General features: G+C 42.7%; 1 protein-coding gene across 2 annotated transcripts in view; it reads left to right on the top strand.

The window, feature by feature from the left end:
- LOC137525662 (hemoglobin subunit alpha-5-like) overlaps window positions 1-15,682 on the top strand; it is a 46,784-nt gene extending 31,102 nt beyond the window's left edge. Inside the window, exons 1-3 of one of the 2 annotated variants that reach the window (XM_068246818.1) lie at window positions 11,738-11,832; window positions 12,969-13,173; window positions 15,540-15,682. In XM_068246818.1, coding sequence (XP_068102919.1) covers window positions 11,738-11,832; window positions 12,969-13,173; window positions 15,540-15,668 — 429 coding nt within the window. In that variant the 3' untranslated portion in view covers window positions 15,669-15,682. Of the gene's footprint in view, window positions 1-11,737; window positions 11,833-12,968; window positions 13,174-15,539 lie in introns of those variants that run through there. The other variant, XM_068246820.1, reaches the window with a different exon arrangement.
- Window positions 15,683-17,441: the final 1,759 nt, after the last annotated feature.

Below are 17,441 nucleotides of genomic sequence, written 5' to 3'. Positions count from 1 at the left end.
TGACTTGTGTATGTTTATTTTTACTTTTAATTTTCAGTTCAGGTTTTCTTTAAGCATGAGTTGAGGCCAATAGTTAGGGCTCATTTCCACGGGCAGTTGAACTGTGTGCTCAGCAAACAGTTACCAGGATGCAGCGAGCAGTTACCAGGCAGCAGCAAGCAGTTGCCAGCCTGACAGGCTGCAGCAAGCAGTTGTGTGAGATTTTGGGCTAGTGCACCCCAAAAATCGCTCACATAATTGCTAAATGTTTTTAGAAGCAATTTTTCTAAGTAATTCCAGGCATGTGCTTAGCGATTTTCTAGCGATCTTTTGTACAGTTTGGGCTGGAAATGAACAGGTTTTGCAAATAAAAGCATGGGAAAGTGCTCTTTTAGAGCACTTTTTGCTGCAGGACCCATGTTTGCATTTGGGAAAAAAATCACATCGCTCTGGTGTGATCCATCCCATACAAGCGTTTAGATGTACTCTAGGGGCTTGATTCACTAAACCGTGATAACTCATATCACGGCCGCCCTAGCGTTTTTGCGCACAATTATGAATATTCACGCGCAATCGCAAGCGAAAATTCACAATTGAACGTGAAAACTCACAAATGCGTGATAATGCTAGTGCGGCCTTGATATGAGTTATCACGGTTTAGTGAATAAAGCCCCCGGTGTGCTCCAGCCCTTTCAGAGGGTTCTCACTGCCTATTCACTGCTCATGGAAAAGGGGCCTTGGTATATCGTTAAAGCGTGATTACCAATATACTATTATGAGCCTTGCAGAAGCGCTTTCGATACTGAGGGCTGGAGCATACCAAGAGCGCTTCTGAGCGATTTTATAAATGCTCTTGGCTAATGTATTTGAATGGGATGGATCACATCAGAGCGATGTGATTTTTTTTTCAAAACGCAAACCCGGGTCCTGCAGCATTTCTGCACTTTTCTGAGGCCTAGACTTGCTCTGAAAAATCACTTCAAAAAGCACTGAGCGTCGGCGATTAGCTAGCGCTTTTTGGTGTGCACTGACCCTAATACTCCATTATTGATGATTGTGATTGGTCACTGAAGCTTGATATCACGAGCGCTGTAAAAACAGCGCAGGAGATTTGGCTTTATTGCGGCTATCGGAACTTAATAATTTGAAGCAAAACAACACGTTACCCCCTCCTAGACTGAACCTTACATGTATGCAATGCTAGGTTTTGATATAATTTCTGCTAAAACATTTGAAGTATTGCTATTTTTGAAAGCTACACCAAACTATGCATTTGTGGGGTTATATTGTGAGTTATGATTTCATCTACAGAATAAATACCATATTTTGAAGGGCTGGTTTTAGTTTTTCACAGCAAATGTAGCTCATTAGTTGGCCTGAGAAGTAGTAGAGATAGGAAAAAGCTAAGTGGAGGTTATGATGACTCATCTAATAAGTAACTTGCATAGTACTAGATCTGGCTGGTTTTGTAAAAACTAAGCATGGTACACTGTTAGCAGCTAGCACATTATTAAAGAATAAAGTAAAGAGAAGAGATAGGTGGTAATCAGTTATCACTAAGAGATATACAGTATAAAATTATAACAGCTTACTACATGATACAAGTGTCAGTAGCACAGAGCATAATCTGCTACGTACATATACTGCATATCTATAGACAAGAAATACAATTGTGAACTAAGAAACAGTTCAGTGTTAAATTTGTAACTGAATCCTTTAGGGCCCGTTTCCACTTGTGCGGTGTGGAATCGCCGCTGATTCCGCATGCATATTTTACCGCGATTTCGCATAGGTTAGTATTGATGCGATTTTAACCATGTTACTGCCTGTGTGATCTAACATTAGTTCCTATGGGAAATCGCATGCAAAATCGCGGTAAAATACGCATGCCAAAACCGCATGCGATTTCCCTATTAAATACATTAGCGGCGATTTGCATAGCAGTGTGCGGGGTGCAGATTTCTCCAGCACAGAAAAACACTCAGGATTACTGACAAGTGGAAACAGGGTCATCCACTTGTATTGGCTATGCGAATCCGCATGCGGATTCGCGATAGTGGATACGGGCCCTAAGGGGTCCATCAATATGGTAATGTCTTGTAGGATTTACATCAGTGGGACAAGGATTACCAAGGACAGAAATGCCTCCCCCACACCTTATTAGTTGGACACTCACCGAGTTGCTGGGATCCAAAGTTATAATGTTCAAATGTGCATGTGGGACCTTTAGAGGCAGTGCTCCACCATTCCACTTGCTTTTCTCCTCCTTGAACACATTTTCCTTTATCCACCTTCATCACCTCAAAAAAACATATTTGCTCCCATAGCATAAAACCATAACAAATTTTATTAAAAGATTTTAGTGAACCACTCACAATATCAGACGTATATGGTTGGCTTAGATTCATTTTTAAATGGGCTCTCCCCCATATTCCTGCTCTGCCCCACGTGACGCGCGCAGAGAACCCACCATACTGCCTGCAATCTCCCTTATTACCATCTCATCTGAAACGCTTTTGTGTCAAGCTCCATCCTGGGTGGTGATTGGCCAATCATTGGCCAATTTTACAACTTCCATTTTGTATAAGAGCTTACCTACACAGTCTATTCATGGTCAGCTAGATAGTGTACTGGCTAAGGTTGCTGCCTTTGAAGTTTTGGGCCTTTGATCAGGATTAGAAGCTCTTAGTAACCATAATGAACATGCAAGTGACAATGAAGCAAAGAACAACAACAAAAAAACCCTTATGTTCAAATGAATTGTATGTGTAGTACAGATAAGGAATAGAACATTAGTAGCAAAAAAAAAGAGCCTCATATTTTTTTTTTCAGTTAAATAGCTTTTTTATAGCATTGCATCGTATTGTCATATTTGCAGTTTTATAGGGTTTTTCCCGTTAAAGGGTTACTGTAGGGGGGTCAGGGGAAAATGAGTTGAACTTACCCGGGGCTTCTAACGGTCCCCCGCAGATATCCTGTGTTGGCACAGCCACTCACTGATGCTCCGGCCCCGCCTCCGGTTCACTTCTGGAATTTCAGACTTTAAAGTCTGAATTGTATGTGTAGTACAGATAAGGAATAGAACATTAGTAGCAAAAAAAAAAGAGCCTCATATTTTTTTTTTTCAGTTAAATAGCTTTTTTATAGCATTGCATCGTATTGTCATATTTGCAGTTTTATAGGGTTTTTCCCGTTAAAGGGTTACTGTAGGGGGGTCAGGGGAAAATGAGTTGAACTTACCCGGGGCTTCTAACGGTCCCCCGCAGATATCCTGTGTTGGCACAGCCACTCACCGATGCTCCGGCCCCGCCTCCGGTTCACTTCTGGAATTTCAGACTTTAAAGTCTGAAAATCACTGCGCCTGCGTTGCCGTGTCCTTGATCCCGCTGATGTCATCAAGAGCGCACAGCGCAGGCCCAGTATGGTCTGTGTCTGTGCAGTACACTCCTGGTGACATCAGCGGGAGCGAGGACACGGGCGTGCAGGCGCAGTGGTTTTCTGACTTTAAAGTCAGAAATTCCAGAAGTGAACTGGAGGCGGGGCCGGAGCATCGGTGAGTGGCTGCGCCAACACAGGATGTCTGCGGGGGACCATTAGAAGCCCCGGGTAAGTTCAGCTCATTTTCCCCCGACCCCCCTACAGTATCCCTTTAAAGTAAACTAGAGCTGTCCTAAAAGGAAGATGTAATACTCCCCCGCGGCTTCCCCCAGCAGCATAAACACGTCTAAATCCCTCACCGTCCTCCCGCGGTCTACTGTTCATCTGCGCAGAAGACCCAGATTGAACCCGACTGAGCCAGTTACCGGGGCTGATTGTGGCTGAACGGCAGACAGCGGGGCACAGCAAGGGACTAAGACGTGTTTATGCTGCTGGAGGAAGCCACGGGTGAGTATCAAATCTTCTGTTTATGACAGCTCTGGTACACTTTAACTACTTAACGACCGCCCCACGCCAATGGGCGTCAAGTCCTGGGGCTCTAATTTGCATGAGATTGCGCGCACGCTGCGCGTGCATCTCGTGCTCGGAGGGCGGAGCTCCGCTCCCTCTTCAGTCTCCGAGCAGCTATTGCCACTCGGGAGACTGTTAGATGGCGTGATCGCCGTCTATTTACTTGTACAGCGATGCGATCTGCAGCAGCGCTGTACTTGGGACAGCCGTGTGACACGGCTGTCCCCCTAGGCTAGGGGACAAGAGAGAGCGATTGGCTCCCATAGGCAGCAGCCTATGACAGCCGATCGCGTGATTGGCTGGCTGGGGGGAGGGAGGGGATTTCTTAGGGGAAAAAAAGCAGCATTAGTAAAAAAAACCCATTAAAAACGTTGCATGAATATTTATTAAAACATAAATAAACACAATGGGGGCGATCAGACCCCACCAACAGAGAGCTCTGTTGGTGGGGAGAAAAGGGGGGGGGGGGGGGCGGAATCACTTGTGTGCTGAGTTGTACGGGCCTGCAGCTATGCCTTAAAGTTGCAGTGGCCCATTTAGTTAAAATTGCTCTGGTCTTTAGTGGGGTTTTCCACTGCAGTCCTCAAGTGGTTAAACACCAGAGCAAGTTTCACATTTCAGTGCTGCGTCCATTCATTCACCAATAACTTTGTCAGTACTTATCACACTGAAATGATCCATAGCTTGTTTTTTCACCACCAATTATGCTTTCTTTTGGTGGTACTTTTTACTAAGAATTATTTTATTCTAACTGCATTTTAATGAGAATAATAAGAAAAAAAATTGGAAAAAAAACATTATTTCTCAGTTTTCAGCCATAATAGTTTTAAAATAGTACATGCTACCATAATTATGACCCACATTTTTTATTTGCCCATTTCTCCCAGTTATTACACTGTTTAAATTATGTTCATATCACAATGTATGGCACCAATGTTTTATTTGGAAATAAAGGTTAATGTTTTTTTCAGTTTTGCATTCATCACTATTTACAAGCCCATAATAGCCTCTTGACATACATATTTAAAAAATTCAGTCCCTAAGGTAACCATTTTTTTTATTGTCATTTTTAGTTTTTTATGCAAAAATGTATTTGGGTAACTATGGGAGAATGTGGGAGGGAAGAAGTTAATTTTAAATTAATAAGTGGAGCTGTCAGCCATACCATTTCAGAAAAAAACACATATATAAGTAGATAAATACGTGCTCTACTTATATAACATATGTATTGCACTGTCCACATCTTGATTTTAGTGATTTTTCTGTAGTAAAAAAAAGAGAAAATCCTTCTTAGGATTTTCCATTTTGTCTGTGTCTATCTTGAAGCCAGTTCTGACATAACTTCCTCCCTTACTCTGTCTGTGTATCATTGCTAGCTCTCCTCCCAGTCTTCAGGGAAGCAGGCCTCAGCCAATCAGGCTGCATTAGTTAAGTCTGAGGGCAAAGTAAAGAAGAAAAAAAGAAAGCCCAGCATGCCCTTCAAATTCCTTTGTGTGGAAGATGTACCAAATAAGAGCCAGGGTAACTGGGGGATGATGTTTTATGGAGAAGAAAAATAAGAGTGATTTTGAACTTTTGGATTGCCTGGTTAGCACCCTTAATACTTGTTTACCAGATAAACATAAAGAATTGAGTTTTTTTTATTTTATGCTTGACAGTTACTCTTTAAAATAAATGTATGTAGGTGCAGTTTTACTGTTTGGCCACAAAATGTCCTCACTCATTACCTTCCTAAGCGTACTATTAGTACGCGAACAGGAAGCAATGCATGGACGTGTAAGTTTCATTTTTATGAATGACCGCGGCATCTCATTGATGCCGGTAATCGTTGACACGGGGACTTAGATCAATTAATGGGAACTGCGTTCCCATTCATTGATCTCCCCTCTAATGATCAGTGGCAAGTGTGGAAGCGAGCGGGAGTGCGAAGCGGCAAGGGACGAATATCTACTTCCCTGCGAGGTGTAAAGGGATTTTGTAGGAATGTAGATACTCTTTCCTGCAAAATCTTCTGTTTCACCAATTCCCTACCACAGGTTGTTTCCAATTATAAAGCAGAGCAATTTTCACACATCACGCTTTTCCCAATCATTCACAAATAACTTTATCACTATTTCTCACACCAAAATGATCAATACATTGTTTTTTCACCACAAATTAGGCTTTCTTTGGGTGGTACTTTTGCTAAGAATTATTTTATATGCATTTTAAAGAAAATGATAAGGAAAAAATGAAAACATTATTTCTCATTTTTCAGCCATTATAGTTTTAAAATAAAATGTACTATAGCAGATAAAACCCACACTTTTCGTTTGCCCATTTCTCCCAGCTATTACAACATTTTAATTATGTTTCTAGTACAATATATGGCAACAATATTGGCAAAAAGCTGTGTCCCTAAGGTACTAAGGTGACTATTTATGATTTTTTTAATGCTATTAATTTTGTTTTAAACAAGTGTTTTATGTTGGTAACTATTTTTTTTCAACAAGTTTTTTATGTTGGTAACTATTTTGTGGCGAAAATAAATAAATAAAGTCAGCAGCGTGGAGTAGAGGGAGGAGATGCCCACGCTGCTGACTTATATTTATTGGTAAGCACTTTGCACTTTACTATATTTATTTCAAGTTACCAACACTGTCAGTTCATTGCATTTTGTATTTTTGTATCTTTATTGCATGTGATTTTGATAAGAATAGTACTGATTGAGACTTGCACGTAGCACTTTGGGCTCGATTCACAAAGGCGTGCTAACATAGTTAGCACGCCTTACAGCTTTGGACATGCAAACTAGGGTGCTAAATAGTTTGCACGTCTAAAGCTGTTACAGATCGCACGCAAAGTGCGCACGGAACTTCGCACCGGTTAGTGCGAACGTCGCAGCGCTCGCGTGCTAAGTACGCTTAGCACGCGAACGGTGCGACATTTCACATGCATCGCTAAACTGAAGCGGCCGTTTTTGCGTCCTAAGTGCTTTTTCACTGGCGTACTAACTCTTAGCACACTTTAGTGAATCAAGGCCATTGTATTGGCTTTCTTGTATTGACGTTGGTTGGATTGGTTGTCTGTACAGTGAAGTTGGTTCACGTCATATGCACAAATTGTATGTATTACCGTGGAAATAAATGTAGCACCTCCTTTTGCACAGTACATTCACTATTTTCAGCTACTGGGGGATTTCTGATTACAATCAGATTTAGAAGGTTTAATTGTTTTTAATTGTTTTGTTGGATAAGTCCTTAATACATTTTGACATTTTTTCACCAACTGTGGATGTTTTGGTGTGATATAGTATTGGCAGTCCCTATGGAGGGCACCTTTTCTTGATAATTGCACTGAAGTACAGAGGGCAGCATTGCAGGAAGTGACACGGCGAGCGATGGAACGCAAGGAAGTGAGTGAGTTCCCTGCTCGCTGATGGATTGATTTTAAAAGAAATTAGCTGGAGGAGGAGCGGGGAAGGGGGGACCCAGGTGAGGGGGGGTCTGACCCCCCTCACCACCGCTGTGCCCGCTGCCACCCTTCCTGTCTGCTACGCCCTCCAGCATGGTGGCCCACTCCCCACCCACAGACAGGGCTGGGACACTGGGACACTGGAAACGGATCCATTTCTGTCTCCAAAGCTGTCTGTGTAGAGGGAGATCAGTTTTTGCATTGGTTTTCACTACCCGGATTTGTATTTGTCACCGCCCAAGGCCTGGTGTTAGCGACACCCCCCAACTCACCCCCCATAATTTGCATAAACGACAGTAAGAGTCGGTACCAACACCTTAAAAAGTGCTGTCCATTCACTTGAATGGGCAGTGCTGGAGTGACGATTGCCACGACCATCATTTATCGCCGGTTCGGGGGCCTTGTGAATTGGTCCTTAAAGAAAAACTCCAACCTAGAATTGAACTTTATCCCAATCAGTAGCTGATACTCCCTTTTACATGAGAAATATAATGACTTTCACAAACAGACCATCAGGGGGCGCTGTATGACTGATTTTGTGCTGAAACCCCTCCCACAAGAAGCTCTGAGTACCCTGGTACTCTGGGCAAACTGCCACAATGTAACAATGTTCACAGACAGGAATTAGCTGTTTACAGCTGTCTCTAACAGCCAAAACAGCTAGGAGCAGCTACATAACCTGCCCACAGTAAAAATGTCACCATGTAATAAATGTCAGAATGTAAATCTGGGAGAGGAAAGATTTTACAATGAGCAAACACTGACTAAATCATTTATACATAATTATGGTAAAAAATGAAGCACTTTTTTTACTACATTATTTTCACTGGAGTTCCTCTTTAAGCTATCCTGAAGCAAACAGACATAATAAGATACTTACCTCACTAGTGGAAGGCCTCTGGATAGCCCAGAGGCTTTCCAGGACTTCTTGCAGCCCACTGTTCTAGCACAGGGCACCTTGGTTTCTTATGTGTGTGAGCGCTGCAATGAACAAGCGTGTCTATACTGGGCATGCATGAGTAAAGTCTGAGCATGCCCTGTAGAACAAAGGCACTCACACATGGAGGAGAAAAGCCAAGCACAAGCACCTTCGTTGTAATGGGCATGCATGGTCCTTACTCGCACATGCACAGTATGGAATAAACATGCTTGTCCACGACAGCGCTCAGACACTGAAGAAACGTACTCGATCAGAAATAGAGTACAAAACATCTCTGAAATATCCAGAGGTGTCCTACTTCTTAGGTAAGTATCTATATATATACTTTAAATGTATTTGCTTCAGGATTTATTTAAACTAACAGTTAAGTGGAGGAAAAAAGTTACTTTGTACTTACTTGGAGCTTTTTCCAGCCCTCTGTAGTATCTGAGGTCCTTCTGTGTCTTTCTGGTCCCCTCTATTGTGCTGCTGTCAGTCAGACTAAAGCCTACTGCGCATTCGCTGTCCATGTCGCGCACCTCCTCGACCACACTTTTGTGGCCGTGAGGGTTCTGCGCATGCTTAGTAGCATTGCAGAGCATTCCCCGCCTCTCCATGCCCATGGGAAAATGGCGCCCGAAGCCCTACACTGGAGACACAAATAGTCTCCAGTGCAGGGCTTCGGACACCATTTTCCCGTAGCCCTGCTCTGCTTGCCGGAACCCACAGACTCTGTAGGCTGCAGTAGTGAGCATATGGGCTGTGGCCAGTGAACCGGCACGGCGTCTATTACACACCATAATCCAGTTCACCACCTAGGGACACACCATCTGGCAGGGGGGTGGCCGCTGTCTCCCCCCATGCCTCCCCCCTGCACAGCACTCATGACCACCTGGTCAGCCTGGTGGACGCAGCAATTGACAGAGTTCATAGTCTTGGTACTAACTGTCAGATAATAATGCTCTCAGTTTAGTTCTACCATACTCATAGTCTCATATCCCTTTATTATCATTATCATTATTACTATTATTATGGAAGTTTAGAGTGCTGACAACTTCTGCAGCACTTTACACAGTCCATACTCATGTCACACTTAATGATCTCACTATTTTTAATTTACTGTACTCCCAAAATCATCATCTAACATCCCCATTAACCTCCTTGGCGGTTAATTTTTTCTGCAAAAATTGCAGAATTTCAATTTTTTTTTATTTTTTTTTTAATGTTTCATGTAAAGCTACCAGAGTGGTAGCTACATGAAACACCACTAGAGGGCGCATGTGGCCCTCTAGTCCGATCGTCGCCGGCATCTATAGCAAACAGGGGAACGCGTATTTAACGCGTTCCCCTGTTTGGCTTCTCCTGTCGCCATGGCGACGATCGGGATGACGTCATGGACGTCAGCCGACGTCCTGACGTCAGGGACACACGATCCAGCCCATAGCGCTGCCCGGAACTCATTGATCCGGGCAGCGCAGGGCTCTGGCGGGGGGGGGGGGCCCTCTTCAGCCGCAATTTACAAAATGAAAATCGCTCCACCAGGGGCTGAGATCTCCCCCTGCGCGGCATAGCCCGAGCTCAGCTCGGGCTTACCGCCAGGTAGGTTAAAGTATGAAGGTGCTCATACATGTTTAGATTGCCACCCAATGTGGCAAACAGACCAATCTCTCTCTGATTGGAGCCTGATCAGAGAGGGAACGAATTCCACATGCAGTGCACTACATCTATAAAATATCTGTTTGATACAGTGAAATGATACAAGCCATTGATCTACCACCCAGGAGAAGGGCTTTAAGAGCTGATCAACCAAATCACAGTTAGTATTAATATAAAGCTGGTATGTTTAGTGTATATGTTACGGCCAGAACCCGAAGTCTGGCCACTTCGGGTTCTGGCAGGTCAAAACGAGAAGTGGCCGGCTGATGCGGCCAATGTGCAAAATGTACCCTTATTTCGGACTTTGGCCGGCCAGAACTCGTTGTGGCTGTATGTGGCCGGCCAAGTCCCGAAGTCCTGCTCCCTCGGTTCTCCCCCCCCCCCCCCCCCCCCCCGCTGCCTGCACTAATCAAACCTCAGATCAGGGCGACCGGACCGGAGAGGCGGAGAGAGGCAAAGCGCACAAGTCACCCGCAGGACGTGAACACTTTAGTGCGGAAGCGCCTGTCATTTGGCACTTCCGCATGTGAAGTGTACAGGTCCGGGCGGGTAGCGTGCGCGCTGCTCTGCCTCTCTCCGCTTCTCCCCGCCTCTTCGGTCGCCCTGATCTGAGGTCTGTGAGTAGTGCAGGCAACTCTCCCGGCCATGCAAAGCGCACACTAAAGGCGCCCCCCCAGCCAATCAAAGCACACAAAAAGCGCCCCCCCCAGCCATGCAAAGCACCTCCCAGCAATGCAAGTGCCCAATGAAGCCCCCCCCAGCGATGCAAAGTGCGCAGCCCTCCCCCCCAGCCATGCAAGCACCCCCAGCAATGCAAAGTTCCCAGTGAAGCCCCCCAGCCATGAAAATCACCTAGTGAAGCACCCCAGCCATGCAAAGTGCGCAGCCCCCCCCCCCCCAGCCATGCAAAGCACCCAGCGAAGCCACCCCCCCCAGCCATGCAAAGCACCTAGTGAAGCACCCCAGTCATGCAAAGTGCGCAGCCCTCCCCCCCCCCCCAGCCATGCAAGCACCCCCAGCAATGCAAAGTGCCCAGTGAAGCCCCCCCAGCCATGCAAAGTGCGCAGCCCCCCTACTTCCCCCCCCCACGCTGCAAAGCGCCCAGCGAGCCCCCCCCCCAGCCATGCAAAGCACCCCCAGCCATGCAAAGCACCCAGAAAAGCCCCCAGCCATGCAAAGCACCTAGTGAAGCACCCCAGCCATGCAAAGTGCACAGCCCCCCTACTTCCCCCCCCCCCACGCTGCAAAGCGCCCAGCGAGCCCCCCCCAGCCATGCAAAGCACCCCCTTTGACTTTGGCCGTTTCTAGAACTGGCCGGCCAATGTCAGAAATTCCCAGCATTTTGGACTTTGGCCGACGTCAAATCGGCCAGTTCTAGAAACGGCCGGCCAATTCTAGAATTTGCCGATTTCTGGTTTTGGCCGTAACATATATATAAGAAAAATAAGCTATTATATTAACACTCACCAATTTTCTTTAAATGTACAGAGTATTTAGACATCTGTCTAGATTACACCCATTAGAATAGGCTACGTGCAGTTCTGTGCATACTGTGGTCAGTCATTGTAGGGCGAGATAAAGAGATATGCCATCATATCAGACACTATGGAGGACCACTGACATCATTGTTGTTTTCCAGATAGCAGGATGGGTGTAGCTAGAGAAGCAGCCAATGGAAAATGTCTTGGTGATTTTTTTTCCTTACACTGTACCTTTAAAAGCACAGCAGGACTTTCTGGTTGTAGACACTGTCCAGTTTATCTGAACAAACCTGAACCAACCATGACTTTCACTGCTGCTGAGAAAGCTGCCATTAATGCCCTCTGGGGTAAGATTGCCGGCCATGAGGCCGAGATTGGAGGAGAGGCCCTGGAGAGGTAAGGAATAATCATATTGTTGCTGTTAGTACTGCTGCTAATTGTCATTAGTGTAATGCTAGGTACAATTTCAGGCAGATTAACCTGCCAGATCAACAATTTCTATGGAAATTGATCGGAAAATCGATCGGAAATCAGATCGGACCTGTTGGAAATTGTCAATCTGGCAGGTAAATCTGCCAGAAAATTGTATCATGTGTACCTAGTGTAAGTCATATAAATTACAGTACTATTGGTGGCAGAAGTAAAAATAATAGTAGTAGCAATATATATATATATATATATATATATATATATATATATATATATATATATATTTCTTTTTTTCATATCATTGATTATTATTATTATTATTGTTGGTAGCAGCAGTTGTAGCTTATTATTATTGTTGCCAGCAGTTGTAGCAGTACTATTCATTTTACTGTTATTAGTATCAGTATGAATTATTATTATTGTTGCTAGTTATATTAGTGGTAGTAGTGATGGTGATACTAATAATAGCATTCTTTCTAGTGTTATTATTAGTATTGTTTATTATTTTTGTTTTTCTTCTTCTTATTATTATTATTTTTCACAATTGTCTGTAAATATGTAATTACAAAAAATCTTAGTATTAGAATTGATTATTATTATTATTGTTGCTAGTTATATTAGGTGCAGTAGTGTGGTGATACTAATAATAGCATTCTTTCTAGTGTTAGTATTAATATTACTTTTGCTCTTCTTATTATTATTTTTCACAACTGTCTGTAAATATGTAATTACAAAAAAATTATAATAAGAAGAAGATAGTGTGTCTAAAAGTAAGTAAATAAAATGTTTCCTTAATTGATTAAGTGAAAATAGCTATTACTTTCCAGATGACCCTTGTACAATATAAATTGGCCCCAGAGTTAAATATCTTGTTACAAAGTTTGTTGAATGCTCTCAGTCATTTTGATTCAAATGAAAATAGTAAGTGTGTAAATGTTTACACCATATCCAGGACAGTTTTGCTAACACTCAGTGGATCATGATTTGTCCACAATCTGCACATTTAATATACCATGATACTCAACAAAAATGCAATAACACCTTACTCACATCAACTTTTACATTTGCTAATCCTAAATGATATCTGTTTCTATCAATTTTAGGTTGTTCCTGAGCTTCCCACAGGCCAAGACCTACTTCAGTCATTTTGACCTCCACCACGGCTCTAAGGATGTCCTGAACCATGGTGGTAAGGTTGTAAAGGCCATTGGAAGTGCTGCCCAACATCTGGATGACCTCGACCATGCTCTGTCTTCTCTCAGCGAGCTCCATGCCCACAAACTGAGGGTTGATCCTGGCAACTTCAAAGTAAGTTGTACTCCTCAATTCCTCTGAAATACTAGCTAAGTAAAGTGAAAAAAATATTAACTAGCTGTTTTTGTGATATTTGAAACGTCATTTTTTATTTATTTATGTAGAATTAATATTTATTTTGTATAGCTTGTGAGTCCTTCTGCTGGATTCTATGTTTGAGCTGAATTTTAATGTATTAAGAGCTATATAAGGACACTACTGGAATCAATCAATGACTAAGAATCCGTTTCCACTGACGTTTATGATACGAGGCGATCACCGCATCGCCTTGCATCCCCCTGCAGGTACTTTCGGATGTCGCCATGAACAACCATATGTCGCATCTTGCTGCTCCCTGTTAGCGGCTATGGGGACTCGGATGCGTGCTGTGAAAAACTGCAGCATGCTATCCATGCTCCAAGTTCCCCCTTACCGCAATGCTCCGCATCACTTTGGGTAATTCACGTCAGTGGAAACACTTCCCATTGACTTACATTAGCAGCGGTATAGTTGTGATGCGAAGCGCTGATCGCACTGCACCGCGTGTAGTGGAAACTAAGCTTAGCCCTTAGCTTTCTGAAACTGTCAATGCAATATGTATTGATAGCTAGTGAATAATATTCTTCCACTTGTATATTGATCATTGATTAATTGTTCATTGATTGAATCTCCAAAAATTACTCCTTATTTTATTTTGTTAACATTTACCTACAGTGGTGTGAAAAACTATTTGCCCCCTTCCTGATTTCTTATTCTTTTGCATGTTTGTCACACTTAAATGTTTCTGCTCATCAAAAACCGTTAACTATTAGTCAAAGATAACATAATTGAACACAAAATGCAGTTTTAAATGATGGTTTTTATTATTTAGTGAGAAAAAAAACTCCAAATCTACATGGCCCCGTGTGAAAAAGTGATTGCCCCCCCTTGTTAAAAAATAACTTAACTGTGCTTTATCACACCTGAGTTGAATTTCTGTAGTCACCCCCAGGCCTGATTACTGCCACACCTGTTTCAATCAAGAAATCACTTAAATAGGAGCTATCTGATACAGAGAAGTAGACCAAAAGCACCTCAAAAGCTAGACATCCAAAGAAATTCAGGAACAAATGAGAACAAAAGTACTGTAATTGAGATCTATCAGTCTGGTAAAGGTTATAAAGCCATTTCTAAAGCTTTGGGACTCCAGCGAACCACAGTGAAAGCCATTATCCACAAATGGCAAAAACATGAAACAGTGATGAACCTTCCCAGGAATGGCCGGCCGACCCAAATTACCCCAAGAGCGCAGAGAAAACTCATCCGAGAGGCCACAAAAGACCCCAGGACAACATCTAAAGAACTGCAGGCCTCACTTGCCTCAATTAAGGTCAGTGTTCACGACTCCACCATAAGAAAGAGACTGGGCAAAAACCGCCTGCATGGCAGATATCCAAGGCGCAAACCACTTTTAAGCAAAAAGAACATTAAGGCTCGTCTCAATTTTGCTAAAAAAACATCTCAAGGATTGCCAAGACTTTGGGGAAAATACCTTGTGGACCGACGAGACAAAAGTTGAAGTTTTTGGAAGGTGCGTGTCCCGTTACATCTGGTGTAGAAGTAACACAGCATTTCAGCAAAGGAACATCATACCAACAGTAAAATATGGTGGTGGCAGTGTGATGGTCTTGGGTTGTTTTGCTGCTTCAGGACCTGGAAGGCTTGCTGTGATAGATGGAACCATGAATTCTACTGTCTACCAAAAAATCCTGAAGGAGAATGTCCGGCCATCTGTTCGTCAACTCAAGCTGAAGCGATCTTGGGTGCTGCAGCAGGACAATGACCCAAAACACACCAGCAAATCCACCTCTGAATGGCTGAAGAAAAACAAAATGAAGACTTTGGAGTGGCCTAGTCAAAGTCCTGACATGATTCCTATTGAGATGTTGTAGCATGACCTTAAAAAGGCGGTTCATGCTAGAAAGCCCTCAAATAAAGATGAATTTCAACAATTCTGCAAAGATGAGTGGCCCAACATTCCTCCAGAGCGCTGTAAAAGACTCGTTGCAAGTTATCGCAAACGCTTGATTGCAGTTATTGCTGCTAAGGGTGGCCCAACCAGTTATTAGGTTCAGGGGGCAATTTCTTTTTCACACAGGGCCATGTAGGTTTTGAGGTTTTTTTTCTCACTAAATAATAAAAACCATCATTTAAAACTGCATTTTGTGTTCAATTATGTTATCTTTGACTAATAGTTAACGGTTTTTGATGAGCAGAAACATTTAAGTGTGATAAACATGCAAAAGAATAAGAAATCAGGAAGGGGGCAAATAGTTTTTCACACCACTGTATATATAACATTTTAAGAGATTATTTCTGATTGCAATTTCTCTCCATTGCAGCTGCTGTCCCACACCATCCAGGTGACACTGGCCGCCCACTTCCCCAAAGAATTCACTCCCGCAGCCGAAGCTGCCTGGGACAAGTTCCTCGCTGCAGTGTCCTCAGTGCTGGTGTCCAAATACAGATAAAATGGATTTCCCAAGTATAAAAAGAGCTGCTGAAATGACTTAACTATCGCTGTCATTTCCTTTAGTAAAATGGGCTCATTTTAACACTTTGCTGATCTGTAATTATTCCAATGGGTTTACAAAATGATGTGTCAGTATAAATGTATCTAGAATTAATGGTGTGATTCATTTTTCATCACAGGACATAATCTATACATTGTACAGTTTAGCAAATGAATCCATTTGCCATTTTATTTCAAAAATATTTGATCACCGTGTGAGTGTTTGAAAGTGCTTGTATAAATTGTCCAAAAGAAGTGACCAAATCATTAAATATGACCCTTGACACTAACAATTTACAATAAATATTTAAACCCCAATAATTCTTCTAATAAATATTCATAATAGAAGTGCAACTTCAGAATTTAAAAAACAAAAAAGAAAGTGTATACTTTAATTGTGTGAAAATACTTATAAACCCTTTCAGAGTTCCTTTCCCTGCAAAAATTACTCCTAAAATATGGGATCATTTTCCAAATAAAAATTTAGCTAAAGTCAGTCTAAATCAGGCATGGGCAAACTTGGCCCTCCAGCTTTTAAGGAACTACAAGTCCCACAATGCATTGCAGGAGTCTTACAGCCACAGTCATGACTCATAAAGACAAATGTATTGTGGGACTTGTAGTTCCTTAACAACTGGAGGGCCAAGTTTGCCCATGCCTGGTCTAAATCCTGGTACACACAATAATTATTGACCAATCACTGACCAATTTTACCACCTCCATGTAATATAAGGGTTTACCTACACAATCTGCTCATAGTATTCAATATCTGTTGACCCTCATACTACATGAAGGTGGTAAAATTGGTCAATGAATGGCCAATCATGATTGAAAGTGTGTACCAGGCTTTACATAACCAGCCCCACACACAACATTTATCATTCCCATTGGTCAACTATGATCACCTAATACTGCTAGAGTTTCATACATGAGCCAAAAAAACACTTTTAAATTTGATTGTTTAATGATTGATCAGGTAAACCTCCATGGAGGTGGTATCTCCATGGAGATTTTGAGTACTATGAACAGATTGTGTAGACAGACTCTCATACTACCTGGAGGGGGTAAAATTGGTCAGTGATTTGCCAATTAAAATTGATTGCGTGAACCAGACTTTGTTTTGGAGATGGACATAAAACTCTGATCCAGAGCATGAGGCCTGGTACACACATCCAATTTTTATTGGACAATTTTACCATTTCCATGTAGTATACGGGCTTATCTACACAATCTGTTGGCCATCATACTACATGGAAGTGGTAAAACTGGTTATTTATTGGCAAATTAAAATTGGATATGTGTAGGCACCCTTACAATTACCAATGCCAGTTCTCTCACATTATACTTTTTCATGTACAGCTAGACAGTAATGCTCTAGGATTATCAGTGTTGACAACAGTATCCATGCCTGGCTTGGCCATAGGATTGTTATGCATTCTGAATGCTGCTCTATATGAGTAAAGCTAGCCATAAAGTGTACCTGAGATAGGGCCAAAGGAAAAATGTATACATACCTGGGGCTTCCTCCAACCCCCTCCGACCTCATAGCTCCTTGTCATCCTCAGTCACCGCCTGGTTCATCTGCAAGTAGCCCTGGTAAGTTATCCAGATGGCGCAGTCCAGCTGCGCATGATCCCCTTCCCGCTCCCGTACTCGGGAGTGCTTTTTTTTTCTTTGACCTCATCTCAGGTTTACGTTCAACTAAGTACAAACTTTCATAATATGTATGCAA

The sequence above is a fragment of the Hyperolius riggenbachi genome, chromosome 7 (assembly GCF_040937935.1).
Source record: "Hyperolius riggenbachi isolate aHypRig1 chromosome 7, aHypRig1.pri, whole genome shotgun sequence".
Lineage (NCBI taxonomy): Eukaryota > Metazoa > Chordata > Amphibia > Anura > Hyperoliidae > Hyperolius > Hyperolius riggenbachi.
The sequence above is the reverse complement of the archived record's forward strand: the minus strand, read 5'-3'. Positions and strand labels throughout refer to the sequence as shown.